A 25848-nucleotide genomic window follows, 5' to 3' on the forward strand; every position below is an offset into this window, starting at 1 on the left:
GCCACCAGGGCTGCGCTGCTGCAGTGTAAACATGGCGAGCCAAGACGAACTGGATTTCCTTTCAGAGTCTTTCAATCCCGAAAAAGTACTCTCCTCTGCAGAAACTGAAGTCCCAGATCCCGAGGCTGAGGAATACGAGGATTTAAACGTCCTTAGGAATGTGGTTCACAGTCAAACATTTAATGTTGTTCGAGAACTGCCCGGTGTAAGTCAAGTGTCGACTCGGCGTAGGGAGGAGTAAACACCAATGCATATACTGTATACCGCGGTCTCCTGTTATTCAAATGTTTATTTACTTACTTGTTGTAGTACAGTGTGAAGATGCTAGCGTGAGAAAAGTATTTGTGTGGCGCAAGTGGTAACCTATCAGGTTAATGAGTCAATGTAAAGTAAATCTTATTTATAAAACTCAATCGAAGACAGTCAAAGAATTTTATATGACAGTGTATATGTTGCTATATCACCTTGTAGCATAAGTCGTAATGCTCTTGTCAGATATAGTACCATTTCTAAATAGAAGCTCCAACAATATATGAAAGAATACAAAATATTATGGTGCTATGTAAGGGAGATGGATGATTTTACCTGAATGGGTATCTGAATAAGTTATTGTCTATCATTATTTCTCATCATACATGAGAAATTAGACAGATTAATGTTACTGAGAGCGACAGACAGAAGTGGAGGGCAATGGACAGAATTGCTTCTGCAGCCTCATATTAACTGTGAAATGATGAAAATATCTACTGCATATAACTGCTCATAACCAGAGTTCTTAAATTTGCATTTTCATTACAAAATTGTTGTGACAGTTGGCACAAAGTACTAAGAAAGGGAGGATATAAGAGGGTTTGCCCGCACAAAGTACTAAGAAAGGGAGGATATAAGAGGGTTTGCCCCCCCCCCCTCCATTGGGAATAGAATAATGGTAGGAAAGGTTAGGTTTGGATTTTTGGGTTTGCATGATACTCAGAAACAAATATCTTAGACAGTTAAATTTGGATATAATAGCCTTAAACATTTTTGATTGTACATTTTGACAGTACATATTATTAAAATGTGCCATAAGTTGTATGATTTGCAGGTGCAGTACAAACAAGTCAAAACTAGAATGAATGGCTAAGAATCTCAGTACCACGTAAACCAATTTCCACAACCTTTATCCTATGGCAATTTCCACACCATAAATTCTGGCAAGATGGATTTTAGAGTCGTTCCTTAGTTAATATTAAACTGCTAAGATCTACAAGCATGATCTTGATCATATATGGCAAAAAGATTTATTGACATAAAAACATCAGGAGATATGATATTGTTCATAAAGTTAATCATAATGATGATGATGATATTGAGAGCAATGTTGGATTTAGAACATTTTTTTTGTATCAGTCCATGAGTCAGTAATCACTAGATAGATAGTGTCAAGGTTTTGAATATCACATATTTCTAATTATAGTTTTAGATATAATTTGTATTGTATATTCATATTTAAGAAATTTTCTGTAGTCATGAAGCCATCTGATGTAACCAGTGTGTGAACTAGTCAGAAGAAATTCTGATGAAGCGCATAATAATTTATGCTGACAATCTGTTGCAAGCTGTTAATATACTCTGATTTTCATGTCTTTTGTGTCATCGATTTTAAAATTAAGATTGGAGATACAGAATATATGGCGATGATGTGCGAATGTAGTTTTATGTAAAATTACAAGCCTGAGCTCCTTTACAATAAGGAGAAAAAGTTATAGAAGTAACCATATATGGAAGACATCCACAGCATTGATAATTTGCCTTCTGTTGTGTACAAAACTTCTAGACCTAATAATATGGATTTTAAAGCATAATTATAATCCATATCATCTCAAAAACTAAAGAACATAAGTAACTTGATAGTTTTTTAGAAAAGATCATGGCATGGAACAGAACTGGTACAAACTTGCTGGAAAGGAGATATGTTTATAAACAGACATTTGCTGTGGAAGTCTTTATGATATGCACATTTTAGGAGTAACCTTTTGTGCAGGTTCAAAAATATTGATTTCTGAGAGATGTACACAAAGGTAAAGAGTACAGTATGGGCAAAGGAGTGTCTGTTGTTGGAAATCTTCCAGTTTGGTTTTATGCTGCTTAATCTTTGTGCTGTGAAATACAAACTTATATATATATATATATATATATATATATATATATATATATATACACACACATATATACATAAATACATATATACATATATACATACATATATACATACACGTGTGTGTATATATGTTTATGATTACACACACACACACACACACACACACACACACACACACACACACACACACACACACACTCACACTCACACTCACACTCACACTCACACTCACACTCACCTACTCACCTACTCACCTACTCACCTACTCACCTACTCACACTCACCTACTCACCTACTCACCTACTCACACTCACCTACTCACCTACTCACACTCACCTACTCACCTACTCACACTCACCTACTCACTCACTCACCTACTCACTCACTCACCTACTCACTCACTGTCTGTCTGTCTGTCTGTCTGTCTGTCTGTCTGTCTGTCTGTCTGTCTGTCTGTCTGTCTGTCTGTCTGTCTCTCTCTCTCTCTCTCTCTCTCTCTCTCTCTCTCTCTCTCTCTCTCTCTCTCTCTCTCTCTCTCTCTCTCTCTCTCTCTCTCTCTCTAAATAACAAATAGTCTATCTACAACTATGTCTGTGTCTATCTGTATATGCATTCATATAAATATAGCAATACATATACATATACATATTTATGTAGAGGCAGATATATATACACACACATACATAATATATTTATATGTATTTTTTTTGTGGGGGGGGGGGGAGGTGAATTTAATAGCATCATTGACGTAGATTCTAAGGATTATCCATGTATGTTAGAACTTTGTAAATAAAGATACAAATAAAGTTTTATTGGAAAAGTATATACTTACTAAAGAGATAAAAGAGACAAAAATGACAAAGTACTGTTCTCTTTACTTAATCTTTTGTTACCTTCACTCCATTAATCTCCCTTTTACTTCTTTCTTTCGTTCCTTGAATTATTTTCCTGCATTTCCTTTATTCCAGTTTATTTACTGATTATTGCGAAAGTAATATGCTTAACAGTTCCGAGTTTCAATTGAGCTACTGTGTGTTCCTCTTCGCGCACAAATATTTTCCTTGCAGGTGTACGGGCATGGAGGCATTCCAAAGGCAGCCGTGAACACTGGTCCAGTCGAAAGGAAATTTACAGAAGATCAAGGTGAGTTGAACTTTAGAGTAATGCTATGGTTATTATTATGAAGATGACATACTTTGATCCAAAATGCAGCATTTTGATTAGGAAGGTGAAGTTAAACCTTTTAGATGGGAGAGAAGAAATTTATGACTTATTTATTACTATTATTATTATTATTATTATTATTATTATTATTATTATTATTATTATTTTATTTATTCATCCCTTTTTTTTTTTTTTTAAGTATCTTTCCCATCTTTTGCACACACATCTCTTCCCTACCTCCAATATCTTTTCTTTTCTTCTCTAAATCTACCTTTCAATGGAAGTTTACATTTCCACATTTTACATTTCATACATTTTTTGTGTTCTTCTCACTGGACTTGTAATGAGAGGCAGTGTGCACAACGTAATCCATCACTGCTCACGGATGGAGTAAAACTCTTGTTAGTTTTTCGGGGGGGAGTTGCATGCATAGTGGCCATTATCCTCTACTTCACGTGTTTTATCTTAACTCTACCATTTTTGTCTCTTACTTTTTTCTCTCTTTCCTTTCTCTCTCCCCCTTCTCTCTCTCTCTCCCCCCTCTCTCTCTCTCTCCCCTCTCTCTCCCCTCTCTCTCTCTCTCTCTCTCTCTCTCTCTCTCTCTCTCTCTCTCTCTCTTTCTTTCTTTCTTTCTTTCTTTCTTTCTTTCTTTCTTTCTTTCTTTCTTTCTTTCTCTCTCTCTCTCTCTCTCTCTCTCTCTCTCTCTCTCTCTCTCTCGCTCGCTCGCTCGCTCGTTCGCTCGCTCGCTCTCTCTCTCTCTCTCTCTCTCTCTCTCTCTCTCTCTCTCTCTCTCTCTCTCTCTCTCTCTCTCTCTCTCTCTCTCTCTCTCTCTCTCGTTCTCTCTCTCTCTCTCTCTCGTTCTCTCTCTCTCTCTCTCTCTCTCTCTCTCTCTCACTCTCTCTCTCTCTCTCTCTCTCTCTCTCTCTCTCTCTCTCTCTCTCTCTCTCTCTCTCTCTCTCTCTCTCTCTCTCTCTCTCTCTCTCTCTCTCGCTCTCTCGCTCTCTCGCTCTCTCGCTCTCTCGCTCTCTCTCTCTCAATCAAAGATAAATATTGTGATATCCATTTCATATATAGTAAGTGGAAGTTTTTTTTTTTTGTTTCAAACATTTTGCATTACCACATTTTAAATAAACTGATATCAGATTATGAAGCTAAATAGACTGGTATCTGATTCAAAAGTTTGACAAAAAAGGGAAGTGCAATATGTATTTCAGTATCGATAAAAATATTTACCTATTTTTAATTTTGATTTTTACATTTTGTCAAGTTATGATTGGCTGACCTGAATATCCAGTGAGGTATTCATTCAGTGGGTAAATTACAGTCGAACTTGTCCATAAATGCATAGAAAACCAAAAACACTGATCCATGTATCAAAACTATTTACAATGTGTGGTTTATTTTACTATACCTTTTTTAGTTCCGTTTTGCCGGGTACCGCTCACTCACCTAGAAGAGAATCGGAATAATTAAATATCCATGTTTAAAGGAGTAATTTTAAAGTAATTAGAAGAATGATTATGGTAATATTAATTATGAAAAAACTATAATTAGAGCAATTATAAGCCTTACTTCACTAGAAAAATAAACATTTTGCTGTAAATTCCTTTATGCCATTGATTACAAATGCTCATCTGACTTTGTGTAAAACTGGTTGATAGTAATTGTCCAGTTCATGTAAATTTCAAGTCCTTTTGAAGGTTACCCAATTGTTATACTTTGGTTGGTAGTCTGTCCATCATTTAGAGAGTCTTTCATAAAGTATGTAGTTCCCTTTTCCGGTCAGTATGATTCCACCCTTTTTTTTTACGCGTTGAAAAAATTGTTCGTTAACTTTTTTTTTTTTTTTTTTTCCTGAGAAATAGTTTAGGTGGTTTATGATAGCTTATTGCAGCATTAGCTTGGGTTGTTTGTGGAAGTGATAGCCACCTGTGCAATAGAATTACTTTCTGTCGATTTGTATTCTATATTGAAATTATTTATTTTGTGTGTGTATTTGTTTGTACATTCAAAGAAATCTTTATGCAGGTCTGTGAGGAATATCTGAGGTTGCTTGTGTGTATTTTTTGCGTTAATGCGTATGTGTGTGCTTGTTTAAGTATATCACTTTAACCCCTGCCCCCTCCTTGCCGATGTGTCCATTACAGGGCTGCTGCAGAGTCGCGGTCCCCGTCGGCGGCGCAATGTGATCAGTCGCATGCAGGAGATGAAGGGTCCCCTGGCCGTCCTCCGCCGGTGCAAGGAGGAGAACATCCGGGTCAAGGTGAGGCGTTTGGCCATACAGACTTTTACTGGTAGAGTGCGCCGTCGTGGCTGTGTGTGTGTTTATCGTGAATCGAGGGGTTAGAAAGAAAGAAGGAGGTACGGGAGAGGGTATGGCTCTTCTACTTCGCCCTCTCCTCTTCTGCCATTCCCTATCTTTTCCCCAATTCCCCTCACTTCCCCTCCTTGCTTTTTCCATCACTCCTCCTTTTGTCCCTTTCGCTGTTCCTTTCCCCCTTCTCCTCACTTCCCTATCATTCACTTCTCCCTCTCCCTCTCCGGCTCCCTCATCTTCCGCGTGTTCTCTCGTTTGCTCTCATGTTGATATTGGTGTGGCATGTTGTGATTTTGCATTCCTGAGGTATTTTATTTGAATCGTCTGAGAGCTTACTCGGATTTTATCGAGGAAGAACGCTTGTCGCACTGCCAGGCGAAGGGGAAGGCATATTTATATTTAGATAGATTGGAAGAGGAAGAGCAAATTGAGAGAGAGAGAGAGAGAGAGAGAGAGAGAGAGAGAGAGAGAGAGAGAGAGAGAGAGAGAGAGAGAGAGAGAGAGAGAGAGAGAGAGACTGCCTGACCGACCGACCAAGAAACGGAAGAGGAAAATCCGCACCGCGCATCTTACCAACCCCGACAAAGCAAACAAAGGACCAGCCTCACATTATTGATACTCGGGAGAGCCATCGCGGTAGGGGACGTGGCAGGTGATGAAGTTAGACAAGAGGTGCGCATGCATTAGTGGCACGGGGTGCAGGGGGATGCGGCAGGGGGTGCAGAGCGACGCCGTGTATATGCGGGCGCCGTGTTATCAGCAGCTTGATGGGGGATCCTCGTTAAGCTATACAACGTAGCGTCATGCTTGGGATAGTCCGGGGTCGAGAAGAATGGGAAGGAGCGACCGATATTTCATAATCGCTGGTCTTGATTGCCATTCCCAATATACTGGTGTTGAAGAGATGCGTACTGAGCATGTTTACTAAGAAACAAAAGACGGATGTACAGTAGAGTACAGTAGATTTTGTGTGTGTGTGTGTGTGTGTGTGTGTGTGTGTGTGTGTGTGTGTGTGTGTGTGTGTGTGTGTGTGTGTGTGTGTGTGTGTGTGTGTGTGTGTGTATTACATACATACATACATACATACATATATATATATATATATATATATATATATATATATTTATATTGCGTGTGTTTGTGTTTCTATATCCCTCTACATATGTCTGTCCATCCGTCTGTTTGTATATCATCCATTGACCAAACTGTCTGTCAATCTAACCTTCTATCTGTCTATACAAGTATGTGAATTGCACACTGTGCATGTCACAGCAAATAACGGCAATAAAAAACAGTCATGTGGGCAGTGACGTCACAGCGAGAGATGACGTCACGGCTCCCGGGCGAGCCACAAGGCTGCTGCATTGAACTATCGAGATTTTGGTTGTTGATTTCACGCTCACATTTGGCGGGCTGAGCCAAATGTCACGTGAGATTTTCTGATGTCATAATAAGAAGAGTGAATATTGCTTGTTTTCATTCACTCTCGACATTTGATATCTTAAGAATTGGAAATGTGTTTTCTCAGAATTCAAATTCCAAGGTCAGAGGCGCAGTAGTGAAAAGTTATGAAAACAGTTTGGAAAACAACAGAACGAGGAATTGAGTGGCATCGGCGAACCAGTCACTATGTCCATGACATGTTGTGAAGAAATTAATAACGCAGTCCATTGAGCATGAGCGAAAAAAGTTGATGCAATGAATTCATTATACCATACTTCAGGGACGTGTTCTAGCGCTCGTCTCCGGGCAGATGGGAGCATAAAAACGAAAAAAAAAAAAAAAAACACTGATGATGTCAAAGGTTCATAACGAATTATTAGATTCCGAAGAAGTGCGGGATAAAGAGGACCAGAAGGAGAGTACCAGCGGGTCCGAGGAGAAGTCCCTAGCCCTACCTCTCCCCCTTCCCTCCCCTCACCTCCTCCCCCTCGGCCTCCTGCTTCGCCGCCAACTTTCACTCTCGTCGTGTCCTTTCTCACACGCCCCTCCCCCTTCCTCCCCACATCAGCCCCCCCCCCTCGAGGACACCGCGTTTCCCTCAGGGCTAACCAAGGGGGCCAGTTTTAGGGGCACTCAGGGACACGGGATCTGAAAGCGCGGACAGGCAACCGCACGCACACACTTATATGTACGTTAGTCATCATTTATGATATTCAGTATTTAATTTGGTATGTGATTAAGGTTAGATATGAAAAGCGAGAATGAATAGCAAGTAATGTGTGTGTGTGTGTGTGTGTGTGTGTGTGTGTGTGTGTGTGTGTGTGTGTGTGTGTGTGTGTGTGTGTGTGTGTGTGTGTGGGTGTGTGGGTGGCGCGCGCGCGTGTGTATATTGAGGTGGCACAGGTGAGCGACCATGTGTGTATGGGAGAGGTTATAGAATAAGATCGGTTTTTTCAAGGTCGTTTTCCTCCTTCCCTCTCTGCCGTGTGTGAGTACGTGCGCATGTACATACATACATACATACATACATACATACATACATACATACATACATACATACATACATACATATATATACATAGACATAGCCATATATTTTATATATACATATATATTGTGTGTGTGTGTGTGTGTGTGTGTGTGTGTGTGTGTGTGTGTGTGTGTGTGAGTGAGAATGTGATGACAGTTCTTATTATACAGAAACGCACAATGTCGCCTTTGAATCACGCGAGGACTCGATTTTTCTTTACCTCGTAGTACATGTTCATCGAACCGTATTCATCGACAGCGTTAATTCTGCTCCCGCGGCATTTCAACTGTTCGTTGTGACATTAACAACTTCACTTTACTAGTTAATAGGAATGGGATGGGGGGGGGGCAAACCCGTCCCACGGCCCCTGTCCTCCCCTCCTCCTCCCGCCTCACACTTTTAGTAAGGGATAACCAATCCCTGTTTCAATAAAGGTCAGTGGCCCTTATCCCCCCTCTCTTCCCCTCTTCCACCTCCCCAACACACAAGGGCATCTATGTAATCAGTGTAATCAGTTATGCGGATTACTTTCATCAGGTTAATTAAGAGCTCTGTGATGTCGGCTCAGTAAAGGTTGGAATTGCTCCCCTCCCCCTCTCCCCGACACATAAAAACTCAGAAGAGAGAAATAAAATCGTTATGTAAAAAATGCCTTTGTTTCAGGTAGTCAATCTCTCTCTCTCTCTCTCTCTCTCTCTCTCTCTCTCTCTCTCTCTCTCTCTCTCTCTCTCTCTCTCTCTCTCTCTCTCCCTCCCTCTCTCCCTCCCTCCCTCCCTCCCTCCCTCCCTCCCTCTCCCTCTCCCTCTCCCTCTCCCTCTCCCTCTCCCTCTCCCTCTCCCTCTCCCTCTCCCTCTCCCTCTCCCTCCCCCTCTCCCTCTCCCTCTCCCTCCCCCTCCCCCCTCTCCCTCCCCCCCTCTCCCTCTCCCTTTCCCTCTCCCTTTCCCTTTCCCTTTCCCTTTCCCTCTTTCTTTCCCTTTCCCTTTCCCTCTCTTTTAACCGACCGACCAACCAACCATCCATCCCTCCCTCTTCCTCCCTCCCTCCTTTTTATCAACGATGCCTAAATTAATAAGTGACACACTATTACTACATAATACAAGGTTCTTACGGATTCCATAAAGAAACGGAGAGCCTTTATATCTTCCACGCTTAAGTGAGTGTGTAGGGTTGTTGGGTTAAGTAGGGAGAGAGAAGTGTGTTGGGCGATGATGTATGATACGAAAATGATGAGGGCGAGAGAGAGAGAGAGAGAGAGAGAGAGAGAGAGAGAGAGAGAGAGAGAGAGAGAGAGAGAGAGAGAGAGAGAGAGAGAGAGAGAGATAGGAGTTACAAAGTCGTTGGTTATGACAAGTGGAAGTGGGAAAGGAAGGGGGAGAAAAGGGGGGAAAGAGGGAGAAAGAGGGTGAAGGGGGCGAGGGGTGTACCGAGAGGATGGGAGAGAAGCGAGCTCAAGGGTTAGAACGAGGGATGGGGGAGGGGAGGGCCGACTGGATGAGTGGGTCGGGGCAGCGGAGGCCAGCTTGTAAAGTGGGTCACTGGGTAAAGGTCAGGACCAGAGCCACCATCCTGTTGCACCTCCTCCTCATCCTACCCCCCCTCCCCCCCCCCCTCCTCCTCCTCCTCCTCCTCCTCCTCCTCCTCCTCCTCCTCCTCCTCCTCCTCCTCCTTCTCCTTTTCTTCTCCTCCCCTCTTCCCTCCCGTCCTCCTCCTTCTCTTCCTCCTCTCCTTACCCCAACATACTATTGCTCCAACCCTCTCCTATCCTCTTGCCCCCTCCCCTTTCCCCTGCTTGTCCACCACCCCCATCCCCTAGCCGTGACACTCCTATTTTTTTTCTCTCTTAATTCCTTGCTCAGACGTCCTATTGCGAGCCTACCACTCGATGCCCCTCATGGCCCGTGCAAATCCGCCTCGCCCGACTCGTTCCCGCCCTGCTTTCGTTCAGGCGCTTACCACTTTTGTTTTGATTCTTTCGTTCGATTCACTCTTTTTTTTTCTCGCTCTCCTTTTTTTCTCTTTCTCTCTCTCTCTCTCTCTCTCTCTCTCTCTCTCTCTCTCTCTCTCTCTCTCTCTCTCTCTCTCTCTCTCTCTCTCTCTCTCTCTCTCTCTCTATCTCTCTCTCTCTCCCCCCTCCTTTCCCCTCCTTCCCCTCCTTCCCCGCCTCATGGAATTTTCTTCGGCGACACCTGCTAAGGCCAGGCCACACAAGCAAGGTTGTCTTGCATCTGCACGTGCCCACGCCAAGGTTCTCTTTTGCTTCTTATATTTCATGTTTTTCTTCTTGTTCTTTTATGCGTCATCATCTGTCCTCTCCACCTCTTCTTCTTCTTCTTCTTCTTGTTCTGGTTGTTCTTTTCTTCTTCTTCTTCTTCTTCTTCTTCTTCTTCTTCTTCTTCTTCTTCTTCTTCTTCTTCTTCTTCTTCTTCTTCTTCTCCTCCTCCCCTCCCTGCCCCTCCCGTGCTCAATTGCCTCTCATTCATTCTTCTTTCCTCTGCCGCATTCTTCCCTAGAGCTCCGAGGAGTGGCCATATCAGTCGGTATTTCACACATGAGCGTGAATGCTGCGGCACCTGTTGATATGTCTCCCTTCGAGGCGCAGTCACTCAAGCGGACCCCAGCAAAAGGCGGGGGGAGGGGAGAGGGGTCTGCTGCTTTTATCCCTTTCGTTGTATTGTGGTTATGTAGTATTTCAGCCCCCACGTCTCTCTCTCTCTCTCTCTCTCTCTCTCTCTCTCTCTCTCTCTCTCTCTCTCTCTCTCTCTCTCTCTCTCTCATTGTTGGTAGCGGAGAAGAGAATCCACGTAGGTTCTCAAGAGCAGAATCAGCAGGCAGTGGTTCCTCCATTCACTAGGAAATAGGCGGCATCAGGAGATGGGGAGTGGCGGCCAAGCAGGTGATTTTGTAAAGCGCCAAAAGGCCTTAAGAGAGCTTTGGACAAAGCATATCCGAGCGGCCTCTGAGCTGGAACTCGACTTCCAGGTTAGATCGGGAAAGAATTGACCCGCCTTGCGTCGGGTCAGGAATGTTGTCTGCTTGGCCACTTTACAAGGATTTGCTGAATGGTTTGTAGGACAAAGGTAACCTCGCTTGTTCTGAGATAAACAGGTTATTTTGAATCATAACATACAAAGGTTGTAAAGCATTTTATAGCGAGTACATGGATAATAATATAACGTGCAGTGATCGCGAAATGGTATTAGCGGAATTTACAGAGCCAGAAGAATCTGAGCTTCACGGGCGTCTGACTTTCTATTCTGAATACATTGAATGTACATATATACATAGTAACTTGTTACATCTCCACCCTCTCTCTCATCTTCCATCCTTCTATCCATTACTTTGCTCCCCTTCCTTTCTTCCTCCCTCCCTCTCTCCCTTCCTGCCACCACTCATCCATCCGCTCCCAAAACTATGTAGTTGTAGTCTCTCGAAAGCACAAAGACAAGCAGTTGCAAGCTCCCCCTCAACAGCCAACCCGCTCTCGTGCCTTTTGAAGCAAAAAGTGAAACCAGTTCCAGTAGACGGACGGCGGCGTGAGGCCTTGTACACCTTCCAGCCACGTAATATATGAAAGTACTCTCTGGGCGAAAGTAAGTGCTAGTGACTTACCCGTTTCGCTGTTCCCCTTACTCTCGCTTTTGTTCCCTCATCGCCGCCGCCGCCGTCGTCGTCACCGCCTCACTCTCACTCATCTCGCGCTGTGGATTCCCTCCTCCCCCTCCCTCCAGACCGAGTCTCGCTTTTGCACTTTCACTGGCGAACTTTCTCTCTTTCTCTCCCCCCCTCCTTCCGTCCATTTTGTTTTCGTACCTACCCTCCTCTCTCTCTCTCTCTCTCTCTCTCTCTCTCTCTCTCTCTCTCTCTCTCTCTCTCTCTCTCTCTCTCTCTCTCTCTCTCTCTCTCTCTCTCTCTCTCGTGTCTCCTTTCTTTCCCTCTTTGTTCTTGTTCACCCCTCAAGCAATTTACTCACCCCCGTTTTGGAGATGATTGAGAGAAAACGTTAATGTATATTGGTCTTAAAGGGTCAGCCGGTGTGCGGTGCTTGAAGGTGTAGAACGTGTCGAGCGATTTGCATGATGGAGATCTTGCAGGGAGGGGGGGGGGGCATTATGGAAAATGTCCATTGAGAAGGTGATTTATTTAATTTGATTTTCGATTCCTCAAGTATTCGAAAAATTGGGGAAGATGCTTAGCAACATCGCCTCCCCTCTTCGTCGAAGCGAATCGGTTGATGTCGGAAAGATTTTTTTAGCGCTGGGTTTTGAATCGGTCTAACCTTTCCAGCGTATAAAGGCTGACCTCCCAATAAAACACTTTTGATTGGCAGAAATTGTACGCTGCTCTCGCCCTGATTGGTCTGTGATGTAAAAGGCGGAGTCTTCCAGATTGTTACATTTGTCATAAGATTATTGGGCGTTGTGACCCTAATAGGGCGGGCCTCAATGCATTCCATTTGCAGCCGATTTGCGCCGTTACTTTTTTCCCGTCAGGTGGACTTTTGTGCGCGTTGGTGGGAGGGAGGGAGAGGTAGGGGAAGGAGAGGATGAGGATGAGGATGATGATGAGGATGAGAATAAGGATGAGGATGAGGGAGTGGGAGAGAGGATAAAGAAGAGAGAGAGAAGAGAGGATAAAGAAGTGAGAGAGAAAAGAGGATAAAGAAGAGAGAGAGTGGATAAAGAAGAGTGAGAGTGTGGATAGGATAAAGAAGAGAGAATTTGGAGAGGATTAAGAAAAGAGAGAGGAGAGGGGATAAAGAGAGAGAGAGAGAGAGAGAAAAGAGGGTAAAGAAGAGAGAGAAAAGAGGGTAAAGAAGAGAGCGGAAAAAAAATAAAGAAGAGAGAGAGAAGAGAGAGGAAAGAGAATAAAGAAGAGCGAGGAAAGATAATAAAGAAGAGCGAGGAAAGAGAATAAAGAAGAGAGAGGAAAGAGAATAAGGAAGAGCGAGGAATGAGAATAAAGAAGAGAGAGGAAAAAATAAAGAAAGAGAGAGAGAGAAAGAGAAAGAGAGAGAAGGAGAAGGAGAAGGAGAAAGAGAGTGAGAGAGATTTTTTGCGTGTATGTAGCAGGTCTCCGTCTCTGCTTGTGTAAAAGCACATGCCTCCTGCGCCGCGATGCAATTCGCAAATCCCCCCCCTCCCCTTCCATTCCCGCGGCCGAGCCTCTCCTCCGGCGGAATTTTACTTACCTGTGCTGTAACTATGGTGACGCTAATGGTTCTCTATGCTGTGACGGATAATGCCGGCGGGGCTGAGCTCGGTGCTGGAGAAATCTGTCACTGGTGGAGTCAAGGCCGGGGCCCACAGGGAGGGAAGGGGATGGAGGGGAGGGTTAGAGCGGAGGGATGGGGGGGGGGGGAGGTATTGTGGTGATACGGGTAGAGGGTTGGAAGGGGAAGGAGGATGGGGGAGGAGGAGGAGTGAGGGGGTAGGGGGGGGAGTTAGAGAGACAGGATATGGCACACAATGCTTTCCCGTAACACTGTTCGCGATACGAGGTATTTGTTGTTTGTGGGAATGGCGCATCTCCGAGGATACCGTCCTTTATCGACTGAACTCACATGTTAACAATAAATCACAGTAAACCAACCATTACCCCCCCCCCTCCTCCCATTCTCACCCCCAAGGTCGAGAAAAACGAGTGCGCGATCACGGCTGCCGAAAGACCGAATCGGCTCGTGGCTATAACTTGGCCTCCTTCGCTTAGCACCTTATCTGCTAGCTCTTTGGCGTAGGAGAGTAAGGGTCGGTTCTCTTTGAAAAAATATTTGCTTGATAAGAAAAAATATCTATCTTTTGTCCTTGATTAGCCATTTAATTACCTCTTAGTAACGCCTTGGCAAACAGTCAGTAGTAGGAATAAATAAATGAATAAATAAATAAATAAAAAACCGAAAACTGATATCAGATTGTGGTTAAACCAGGACGACGACCTCTAAACTACCATCCAACCCTATAGCCCTTGTTTCTTTTTTGTTTCCTCTCAATTTATTTACCTGTCGTCTACCTGACTCCCCCCCCCCCCCCCTCCCTCTCTCTCTCTCTCTCTCTCTCTCTCTCTCTCTCTCTCTCTCTCTCTCTCTCTCTCTATCTCTCTATCTCTCTATCTCTTTCTCTTTCTCTTTCTCTTTCTCTTTCTCTCTCTCTCTCTCTCTCTCTCTCTCTCTCTCTCTCTCTCTCTCTCTCTCTCTCTCTCTCTCTCTCTCTCTCTCTCTCTCTCTCTTTCTTTCTCTCTCTTTACCTATCAACACCTTTTTCCGCCGCCCTCTACCCCTCTCTCCGTCGCAGGTGTACACGAGGAACCAGAGCGAGGTTCGCGGCGTGCTCACGGGCTTCGTGGTGGCCTTCGACAAGCACTGGAACCTGGCGCTGCGGGACGTGGACGAGGTCTTCCAAAAGAAGATCCGCTGCAAGAAGCACGCCCTTGGTATGTATGGAGTTCTCTGGTAGTTGGGAGCGGGGAGAGGGGAAATTGCGATGGGCATTGGAAGAGTAGAGAGGGAGAAGAGAGGGATAAAGGAAGAGAAAGGAAGAAGAAGAGGGAGAGGGAGAGTGTGAATGAGTGTGTAACAGTGAGAAAAATGAGTGAGAGAGAGAGAGAGAGAGAGAGAGAGAGAGAGAGAGAGAGAGAGAGAGAGAGAGAGAGAGAGAGAGAGAGAGAAAAGAGAAAGAGAGAGAATGTCAAGGTGCCTACTTTATCGAATGTTTGAGGAAAGGTTGATTGCAGCGATGGTCGAGAATCCTATGTTATAGGAAATGCCCGTCATTACCGTCACTAGTTGCATGTAATGCCTGTAATTCGAGAGAGAAAATGACATCCCTTTCTGCGCACAATAAACCAAGATACAATAAAGAGGAGGCTCGACGAAGAGGAAAGGTCTCCGTTTCGCCGGTAATAATGCAATGAGGGTGAGAGTACAAGAATCGTTGAGGGAGTCATATGATCCCTCGAGAAAGCTTTTTCGGTGAACAGGATGCGAGGGAGAGAGGAGGAGACGTACGCACGTGCGTGCGTGCGTATTTCGTAAGCAGCAGGATACGCGCAGATGGGATTCGTTGTGTGAATGGAATTATTGGCAGAGGAAAATGTGCCTTCCCCCAACTCCCCCCCCCCCCCTTACCCAAGCCGGAAGTAGGTCAAGGTCACATACTATAGCAATTTACGTTTGGAGCTTGTTGTTTTTTGTTTGTCCTTACTTGCGACATATTGTTTGCTCCCACCGTTTCCTTGCGAGGAAGAGGATCGCGCTGGACGCCGATCCTTACTCAATGCGTTTGGCGTGGCGGCTGCTCGTCCCTGGGGCTGGCCTTGACTTGCGACCTGCGGGCATATATAGAATTGGCCGTGACCCCCTAGACCTCGTGAACTATGTAGTTCCTTGGGAGTTATCCATGACCCATTGTGCAGCGCGCCTGACCTCTAACTCCGTTTGACCCGGTTTTTAACTACCTGTATCGGAGCCCCAGAAGCTGGGCAGGGAAGGTGGACTTGCGTCTGACTGGTGGCACTATTGATTGGCATGCTGTAACCTACGGGACCTGGCGTTCGTGTGAATAGCACACATGGGGTTGCGTAATACCGCATACAGAAGGGGCGTAGAAATCGAACTGAGAGTCGCTAAAAACGTACATACAGAGAGCGACCTAACATTTGTAAACAAAATGTGTATACTTATTGATTGAAAATAAATTGCTAAAATATGCAGTAGACAAAGCCCCATTCAGTGCCCTTTGTAATGAATTACCCCAAGCCCACAGTCGTATGAAGGCACTGGGTGAATCCAGTCCTAACCGACATAGGCATGGACAGCCCTTCGCTAGTTGACGGGACTAGACACGAACGCTTTATAGAGCAAATCCACGTTTTCCGATCTGTTTATTCGCATTATTATATTTCGAGAGAATGGGTGAATAGTGATTTCGGTGACAACACTCGGGTAGGACTGGAGATCCATAATTCACATGCACTGCAGTTGGTTAACCTTCACATTCACAATCGTCACGCTACATTTGGTGCTAGAGAGAGAGAGAGAGAGAGAGAGAGAGAGAGAGAGAGAGAGAGAGAGAGAGAGAGAGAGAGAGAGAGAGAGAGAGAGAGAGAGATGGGAGGGGGGGGGGGACTGATGACACGTGTGGCTAGATGAAGCAAGGATTTAGGTCACGCATTATTAGTTTCCTGTGAATCACACAACCATTAAGCTTGTGACCATTGAACAATTAGCAGGAATTATGCACACGGCTCAAAACCTTTTCCCTGAATCTTGGAAAGAGAGAGAGATAGAGTGAGAAAGTGAGAGTAAAAGTATATGTAAGAGTAAGAGTGAGTGTTCACTCGGCTCTTCCTCCTTATATATGCTTATATATTGCAAAAAGTGAACTGCACATACATACAGGCATGCACATATACATACAAACATACATATATTAAAGATATTGCGGCGCAAATATTCCTAAGACAAACTATCAAAAGAATGGTGTGTGTGTGTGTGTGTGTGTGTGTGTGTGTGTGTGTGTGTGTGTGTGTGTGTGTGTGTGTGTGTGTGTGTGTGTGTGTGTGTTATTTATATAAAAACACCAACAGACCCACGGACGAACGCACGCACCCCTGGCATCATTATGAAAGTGGTGGTAATACTGTGACCTCTACCTTGACGACGATGTGAACCACGCATGCGCCGATGTAGGTCAAGATCAGCTGATCCGCTACCGCTTGGAGGCTCCGCTCTCGCAATCATATATCCTTTATCGCGGTGATATTTGCTCTCTATTAATATAATTTCTGCGAGGACGTGATGGTGGCATTTTCAGGTCCCGGGCTGCACGAAGAGGGCGCGTGGAGGAGCGACGTGAAAGTGAGGGAGGCTGTATCGGCTATGTATAATAGATTGCCCACCTGAGCGTACTGCCCCGACCTTTGGTGACGTCACGCTAGCAGTTTCAAAGGTTGGCGGTGTAATCTAGCGTATGGACGTGTTATGGGCAGTTTCCTAGTTTCATTTTGGGAATTTTAGAAGAGTGAAGCAAAAAATGTAGTATCTGGGAATTTCTGCGTTGAATGTCGGTGCTTACTATTCAACCTGACGTTGGATTTTGAAGTAATTGTGGATATTTTCATTTTTTTGAACGGGGGAGAATAAATTGTGTGGATATTTTCATCTTCGGCCTGGGTCCCCTAATATGTATTGTGGTTTTCCATTGCTAATACAAACTCTGGATTTTAGTTCTATGGACAGAGTTCCGAAGTCTTTTAGAAGGGAAAACTTCATATCTTTAGGTCTAAACCTCAGTTTAAATATGGCCCTCGTATACGTAAGTATACGAGGGTCGCCTTAAGATGAGGCAAGTGATTCAAAACAGCCTCTTGTGCGGTCAACGTAAGTAATTTTTAAGGTTTCTTGTGCATTTTTTATTTTCGACGTTCATTTTTTTTTACGCATCCAGATTGCCCAAATGGAAGAAACTGTGACACAACGCAGGGGCGAAAGAGATGAAAATCGGCTGATGCTGATGATGACAGTAGTTTTAAGGCAATAATGACGAAAAATATATTATCGCATATGTAGTGTGAGGATAAAGAAAAAAAAAAAACGGATTAGCCACATGCACACAGAAGGATGCGCCAGTGACACCGAAAAGTGGTCACCCCGTACACAGTGACCCAGGTGTAGATAGATCAAGGTTAGTGCCCCAGGTGTACACAGCCCAGGATGCGTACTGTCCGTCCTGTACGTTTTGGGTAACGCATTGTAAAAGCTATGTACAATTCTTACCTCTGGATAAGCATGCAACTTTGGGCCATTGTACACACTATACCCAAGTGTGAGGAGGAAATCTGAGGAAGGGGGGGGGGGGGTACGATAACATCATCAACGATAGATTAGCATAACTGTTGACATGCCGTCCAGGACAGCCCCGAGCAACACGTCACATCAAGGTGTGGCAGTACAGGAAACAGCACTGGTGTCAGGAGGCGCCGCCGTAAGTAGGTCAAGGTGCAACTCAGCGGGTGACGGGTGCCGGAGGGAGGCCCGGGGTAGGGAGGGAGGGAGGGAGTGTGCAGAGAGAGAGGGCCAAGGGAACGGATTTGGAAGTAGGGTGAGGATCAGGGAATAGGGTAGGGGTGGGAGGAGGGCGGATGATTTGAGAATAAAGGGATGGGTGTGGATGGCATAGGATGGAGAGAGAGAGAGAGAGAGAGAGAGAGAGAGAGAGAGAGAGAGAGAGAGAGAGAGAGAGAGAGAGAGAGAGAGAGAGAGAGAGAGAGAGAGAGAGAGAGAGAGAGAGGGGGGGGGGGGGGAGGGGGGGGAAACAGTAAAATATAAGAAGAAACGGACAAAGAAAAGATATAAAGTGTAGGGCTGTGAGCTGTACGACGTGTTTTTGTATCACGTGGAGAAAGAGAGAGAGAGAGGGAGGGAGGGAGGGAGGGAGGGAGGGAGGGAGGGAGGGAGGGAGGGAGGGAGGGAGAGAGAGAGAGAGAGAGAGAGAGAGAGAGAGAGAGAGAGAGAGAGAGAGAGAGAGAGAGAGAGAGAGAGAGAGAGAGAGAGAGAGAGAGAGAGAGAGAGAGAGAGAGAGAGAGAGAGAAAGGGAGATGGCGAAAGCTGACCTTGAAATTAAGAATAAGTCTTCACCCTCGCCTTCATTATTACTCGTCCATAAAGGTCCATTAGCCGTCGTTAAGGCCGCCATCATAGTCATTACGTTAACCATTTTCTCCCCGTTAGGCTTCGGGTCGTTTCGCCCGCCGCCCGCGCCCTTCGCATAATCAGCATCGCTCGTTATCCTACGTCACGGGAGGGAGATAAGGGTTATCGCCATGCTTGCTGCAGTCGCCGTCAGCCACGCGGGCCGTGCCTTCTGCGGCCTCTCGAGCGAGAAGGTGGTTCCAGTGCGCCGTCGGTCTTCAAGGATTTTCCGAGTTGGTGATGGATGAGGGGGAGGGGGAGATGGAGGGGGAGATGGAGTGTGTGTGTGTGTGTGTGTGTGTGTGTGTGTGTGTGTGTGTGTGTGTGTGTGTGTGTGTGTGTGTGTGTGTGTGTGTGTGTGTGTGTGTGTGTGTGTAGTGTGTGTGTGTGTAGTGTACGTGTGTGTACGTGTGTGTGTACATTCATGGCTGCTTCACTGTGATCACCATTTACCATATTTAATATATTTAAGAGGAAATACATATTCACCGACGTCAGCGCATACTCTTCTTTTCTGTCACTTCCTAAAATATATGTACGGTTTCGCTTGCATTTGCAAGCTTCGTAGCAATATACACCCATGTTTAGGCTGGAGAGAAAACCTACCAGTGCCATGTATTTTTCTTTATTTTTGTCTTTCACTTCTGTTACACATGGGAGATCTTATAAGAAGTTTGCTTATCTCATCACTCCGAGGCCAGATGGTGCATGGAGAGAGAGAGAGAGAGAGAGAGAGAGAGAGAGAGAGAGAGAGAGAGAGAGAGAGAGAGAGAGAGAGAGAGAGAGAGAGAGAGAGAGAGAGAGAGAGAGAGAGAGAGAGAGAGAGAGAGAGAGAGAGAGAGAGAGAGAGAGAGAGAGAGAGAGAGAGAGAGAGAGAGAGAGAGAGAGAGAGAGAGAGAGAGCGAGAGAGCGAGAGAGCGAGAGAGCGAGAGAGCGAGAGTGCGAGAGCGAGGGAGAGAGTCGCATGGGAGAAGGGAAGGGAGAGAAAGTGAATATGCATGAAAAGGCTCCACATTTTTCATGCACGCACATTCACGCTCATGAGACACCCCCTCCCCCTCTTTGCACCCTCTCTCCCCGCTCCCCTTCGCGCACTCTCCCCGCCGAGGAGCAATAAACGTCACTTGTATTCTGACGGTGATTCAGCGAGTGGATTTGGGTAAAGCAACCGGTGTCTGGGGGGGAGGGGGGCGTCGTGGCCTTATTGTAACTCCTCCCCCTTCCCCATTTCCCTCCCTCTAAAATAATAACGGAATCTACCATCAATTCATACTGCACGAACGACGCCTCTCCACATCCCGCTACTGTTTCCCTTTCTCTTTTCACTCTCCCTTGCCCTCCTCCCAACACCCCCCCCCCCCTTTTCTTTCCCTCCACCATTTCCCCCTCCCCTCCTCCCCCTTTTTCGAGAAGGACTCACACGCGAGGAAAGTCGTCTGCCACACACTGTTAAACGCGCCACGCAGAAATTACAGCGTCGCGAATCTGCTAATGGCCGATCTGGCGAAAAAATATGTATATTTCACACGGGTGGGAGGTGTGGGAGGAAAGCGCGGGGGGGGGGTGATGGTGGGGGGGACGGAAAGAGGGAGGGAGGTGGTGGTAGGTGGGAGGGAGGGAGGGAGAGAAGCGGGCGGGGCAAAGGGGTAGGGGTTGAGGCGGTGGGGTTTGGGGGAGGGGGGGGGGCGGGGGGAAGAGAGAGTGAAAGCTATGGGGGTCGTGTTTTCGCACAAGGTTCGTCTCGGTGTACGAAAACGCAGGGAACCGAAATTTTGGCATTGTACCTGCGTCATTCCGTTTCCCTTCCTCCACCACCCCTCCCCTCATCCTCCGCCCAGCTCCACACCACTTTGCTCTCGTGTTCTGGGTGCTTGGAAATCTGATAGATAATAATAATAATAATAATAAAAATGATAATAATAATGATGGTAATGAAAGGGGTTGTTCTAAGTGTTCGACTTCCAGAAACTTCGGGCAGCTTCGAAATTTCTCCCTCAATCCCCTCCCTTTTTTCTCCCCCTCCCCCTCCCCCTCCCCCTTCCCTCCCTACACACACTGAAACCTTGACTTGCGCTCGTGTGTTTTTGCTTGTTGTTTTGTTATGTGGCGGTTTGATTATTTTGAGAGAATGGGGGGGGGGGGAGTGAGAGTCCCCGAAGCACTTTAACAGAAGCAACTATTAAGTGTCTCTTCACTGTCCTTCTTGAATGGGGTGAGCTTTGTGGGAGCTTTCTTTTTACAGATGCTGCTTTGATCTAATTTTCCTCACTCTCATACGTACGGTTTCTCCTCTCCTCTCCTCTCCTCTCCTCTCTTAAATTTTCTCTCTATCTTTCCATTCACCTGATTCACCTATGCGAGGACCTTGATAGTGTGTGTGAAAAAAGAGAAAGAGAGAAAGAGCGAGAAGAGTTCCCAGCGATGGCGGTCGTAGTCGTGGGGTGGTCCCAAGGTGTGGTCGGTGGGCAGTCGTAGCGCTGGCTAAGAATCAGGACCGTATGGAAATATGTAGGACAGGGTTGGAAGGGGGGTGAGGGGCTGGTCTGAAAGGGTTAGGAAGAAGGACAAGAAGAAAATAAAGTAGATGCTGACAAATAAGAACAAAAACTAAGAGAAGGATGCAAAAACAAAAGAAAACAAAATATAAAGAGAGGTAGCGGAATGAGAACGAGCGGGAGGCGGAGGAGTAAGAGCGAGTGAGCGTCTGGGCCGCTGGGAGTCGGGTCACATCTGGGCCAAGATCACCAACCAGCAGCGACCGAAGTTCACGATCACTGTGTCAAGGGGGGAGAGAGAGGAAGGGAGGGAGGTGAGGAGGGAGGAGGGAGGCGATACACCTCCCTCCCTTCTGCTTCTCTCTCCTTCCCCCACCCTACTCCCATCCCCAAGTGATCAGACGATGGCTTCTTGCTCCTTGCTCCTTGCTTGCGGGCCATGCACCTATGCTTGCGAGGGTGATAGTTGAAGGAGTCTCTTGAAGTCTGAATTGTGCCGTTTTCTTCGCGTTTTGCCGTTTTCTTTACGGGTACGGAGGACTCTTAAATTGTGTTGGATCTCTCTTTCTGTGTTTCGTGTCAGGCTTGTTATTTTAAGTTAGACGCGGAATAAGAAACAAAGAAATACGTACACATACATTGAAAAAAAAAAAAAAAAAAAATATATATATATATATATATGCTAAAAGTCAGTATACCTAACCTTTCGTTTCGATCGATTCGCCAGGGTCTGAGTCCAGTAAAAATAACCAGGCCAAGACATGAACATTTCCAAACTTTCAAGAGTCTTCAGGTCTGTTTACACGGATTCGCGACCATAAATAAAATTTGCCTTTCCTAACTATTTAACGAAGAACATCCTACCACGTGACTTTCTGTGATGGGCCATATTTCCTCTTGTAAATATATAAATTCTCTCTCTCTCTCTCTCTCTCTCTCTCTCTCTCTCTCTCTCTCTCTCTCTCTCTCTCTCTCTCTCTCTCTCTCTCTCTCTCTCTCTCATCAGAGGTGCGCAGTGCCCTAACCTTGGCCAATCACGTGTCATTCAATTCGTTTTGAGAATAGTTCAGATTTTGTCCACAACAAATGTCACATTCTCCTTAAGAAACGTGTCGGGTAGTAATGAATGAAAAGACAGAAGGTTAGAATAGGAAGATAATGGTGATGAATAGAAAGAGGGAGGGAGAACATGAAGAATATGGAGGAGGTGGCGTTCGAGGCAGGATCCCCCGAGGGCGCCGAGCGAAAGGGATGGACGTACCACCAAGTTTCACTTCTCACCTCGCAGCAACAACTGTGGAAATTGGCATATGATGATGGCCGCTGCGGCTTTCTCGATTCCGTTGTTGGCGGCGAGGAATGCGAGCGTCTCAGAAGCGATGCTGTCCGCTCGTATCGCGTCTTCCCATTCGAGAAGGAGATTTAAAAAAGGTTTGGACGAGGAGTAGGGCTTGCAGGCGGCTGGACGTGACTCCTTAATTTCTTGTTCGTTCCGCGGGGCCCCTTTACCTTGCGGTGGCCGTGATGGCGAGCTGGCCCACGCTGTGAAAGTGAAGCACTTGCATGATTCCCAAATGAAGTTTCAATGTTACCGCGCGCAAGATGGTTGAGTATCGGTGTAAAAGCCCCTGTCTCTTATCCGAGACATTTGGACTGCCGTGCGTCTGTCTGCTCGGTGGCCATGCAATTGAACAGATGCCAAGTTAAATCTGATTTAATGGCAGGCAACAGCCTTCAGTGTAGGTCCTGCCTCTCTTCCCTCCCCTCCTCTGTCCCCCTCCTCTTCGCACAGCTGACCCTTGTCATGCTGGCCACGCATCTGCCCCTACCCCTACCCCTGCCCCTGGCCATGCCCCTGGCCATGCCCCTACTCCTACTCCTGACTCTCTGAATCCCGTCACGCGATGCTTACACCCTTAAGCGTAGCTCCCGTTCCCGCTGACCCAGCCTGCCTCTTGACTGACCTCTCTCCTGAATCCATCATTTAAGTCTTGTCCTCCTCAGCGAACCCGGCGGCCAAGAAAGTATACTTAAAATCACCAATAATAGCGCTCGTTAGGTTTACCGTACTGCTGCTAGACTAGAAGTTGGCAGCGATGATTACTGTTGTTGCAGACGCGAGAAAGTTCGAGGGGTGATACCGAACTGCTATGGCTAAGGCTATTATTTTCTAAAATATCTACCATTAACAAGGATAATTATGGCAGGGGGAGCAGTACCAATATCACGAAATGAAGATGGTGTGGCACTAAAGAAGGCAGCATGAGAAGTGCTCTCGACCAAGGACTCATTTCCACCACCTCCATCAATGCCGAGCTTGACAATGGTGCAATTCCAACGGTTCCAGGATGACTCGAGCGGTTTAAACACCTGTGATGCATCAGTGAGCACTGCTTTGTTTGCCAGGTGGTTCAACGAACGGAGGAGTCACGGCGGGGGTCGAGAGCCCCAGCCTCATGCCATAAACGTTTAGAGAGCTTCAGGAGCATGCCTCACAGGGCTCCTCTGTTCCTCTTCGTCGCGCTGGGGCTGGCGGGGTTGACGGGCAGGGACTTTGGCCCCATATTTTGATACGTGAAATATAACTTCAATTTTATGGATGTTCAAGCACTGGTTCCTTGTTCTTTTGCAGGCGATGTGTCACGGTACCTCAACGTGGGCGACCTGAGCATCCAAGACGACCTCGAGAGCGTGGGCAGCGTGAGCGGGCTCAGCAGCAGCGAGGAGGAGGCGAAGAACCCGAGGAAGGTGAAGGACCCAACCCCTGCGTGGGTGGCAGCCGCGACGTGGGACCGACACACCTCTTTAGAAAACACTCGAAGTGGATCAAGGAGGACCACCTCCGCTGCCGAAGCCAAGTCAGGGCGTGATCCACGCGGAGTGAGGCCGCTTGAGGTCGGAGGGGGACCCTGCCTGGACGCGGTGGAGCGGCGCGCCCTCGACTCGCAAAGGGTCTCAGGATGTCACCCGCACACCAGCGAGGCCCGCGACGCCCTTAGACTGCAGCTCGGACAAGGGGAACGCCAGGAAGAGGAGGAAGAAGAAGGGGGAACGAAGAAGAAGCGAAGAAGGAGGAAGAAAAGGGAAATCAGAAAACGCCATGTGAATCAGTTGCTTGTGCGTGGAGAGAACGTTGTGTTGATATCTGTAATGGAGCCTTGACGGCTGGGACGCCTTCAAGGATCGGGGTGAAGAAAAAACAATGTTTTTTTCAGCATATGAGTAAAAGATTTAAGAATAAAAGCGATAACGTTAGTTTTACATGAATATCCATGTCTCCGGCTGCTGACTTACCTTAAACGATTGTAGGTGTCAGTTCCTGAAAATAAAAAAAGGCCTTTATATTTTTTTGGAATAAAAATAATCTATACTCCTATTTTACTCGTGCAAGAATCCTTATTCAAAAAACTAAAGTTCGTATAGTAAGGCACTCAGATTCCCAACGTGAATACTGATATTAGAGTGTCTCCTGCATTGTCCGTGTTCCACTTAACGATAGTTTCCTTTTGTATAAATCAGTGGCGTGATGAATGGGGCTAATGAACAAAAATCCAGCGAGCAGCAAGCCATTAAAAGGAGCAAACAAGGCAGCTGCAAGCGAGCGCTTTTGTGTCTTTCCTTCGTACTCCCATAGTGGACTGCGTGCTGGGGCTCCGCTAACGATGCAGCTTTGATTTCTGTCGGTATGTAGTCTGTCTACGCTTTCTCTCTCTTTCTGTCTCATCACTCTTCTCTATTGTATACCCCCCCCCCCCCTCTCTCTCTCTCTCTCTCTCTCTCTCTCTCTCTCTCTCTCTCTCTCTCTCTCTCTCTCTCTCTCTCTCTCTCTCTCTCTCTCTCTCTCTCTCTCTCTCTCTCTCTCTCTCTCTCCCCCCCTCTCCCCCCTTTCACTCTTATCCTCTCTTTTCTTCTCGCCCTCCTCCATGCACAAGGCGAAGGAGGAGGGTCTGAGGGGCCAATTATTCCAAGCTGGTCGGCAGTTGCGCTCGTCACGTGTGTGTGTGAGCCTTTAAAGCCGATATGCCGAGACGCCCTGTTGCCGACCATGGTGTGTCGGGGTGTCGGGGAGGGAAGGGGGTGGGGGAGATTGGGGAGGGAGGTAGGCACGCTCTGTTGCCTACCTGGCTTGTCTACGGAGGTCGTGTTGCTTATCTGGCTTGGCTTTAGAGGTCATGTTGCTTATGCGGCCTGGGTTGGGAGGTCGTGTTGCTCATGTCGCTTGCTCTATGATAGTCTTGTAGCACAGCTGACTTGCTTTACAGGTCATCTTGCTTTGGCTTGTTTGCCCGCTGACTATTTGACTTGTTCTTGATCATGTTTACCTTAGACGTTATTCATATTTATAACAAATTTAAAGGGAATCTTTCGTACGCCCTGTTCTTGCAGCCAGCATCAAACCCTACCATACCACCATTAATACTTATAAGAGAACATACACCATCCCCAATAATCAAACCACTGTTCGAAACTACACTTATTCAACCTTAAATCAGTCATTCCAATCGCAAAGACGGCAAAAAAGACTGGAAACCTCCATTGCCATACTATCGACTCTTTCAGTCAAAGTCTACCCTT

The 25848-nt window shown here is 46.2% G+C and overlaps 2 protein-coding genes across 10 annotated transcripts in view; one reads left to right on the forward strand and one right to left on the reverse strand.

The window, feature by feature from the left end:
• Positions 1 to 24643, forward strand: LOC125041706 (U7 snRNA-associated Sm-like protein LSm11). The gene is made up of 5 exons (XM_047636929.1): positions 1 to 205; positions 3208 to 3283; positions 5452 to 5567; positions 14382 to 14520; positions 23906 to 24643. The coding sequence occupies exons 1-5, from the start codon at positions 32 to 34 to the stop codon at positions 24433 to 24435; spliced, it is 1035 nt and encodes a 344-aa protein (XP_047492885.1). The 5' UTR covers positions 1 to 31; the 3' UTR covers positions 24436 to 24643.
• Positions 1 to 25848, reverse strand: part of LOC125041704 (ecdysone-induced protein 74EF-like) — a 412339-nt gene that overhangs the window by 176214 nt on the left and 210277 nt on the right. For all 9 annotated transcript variants that reach the window (XM_047636920.1, XM_047636925.1, XM_047636927.1 and 6 more), the window contains one exon: positions 24568 to 24592. The gene's annotated coding sequence lies outside the window, so the exon portion shown is untranslated. The remainder of the gene's footprint in view (positions 1 to 24567; positions 24593 to 25848) is intronic.

Source organism: Penaeus chinensis, chromosome 31, assembly GCF_019202785.1.
Source record: "Penaeus chinensis breed Huanghai No. 1 chromosome 31, ASM1920278v2, whole genome shotgun sequence".
Taxonomy (NCBI): Eukaryota; Metazoa; Arthropoda; class Malacostraca; order Decapoda; family Penaeidae; genus Penaeus; species Penaeus chinensis.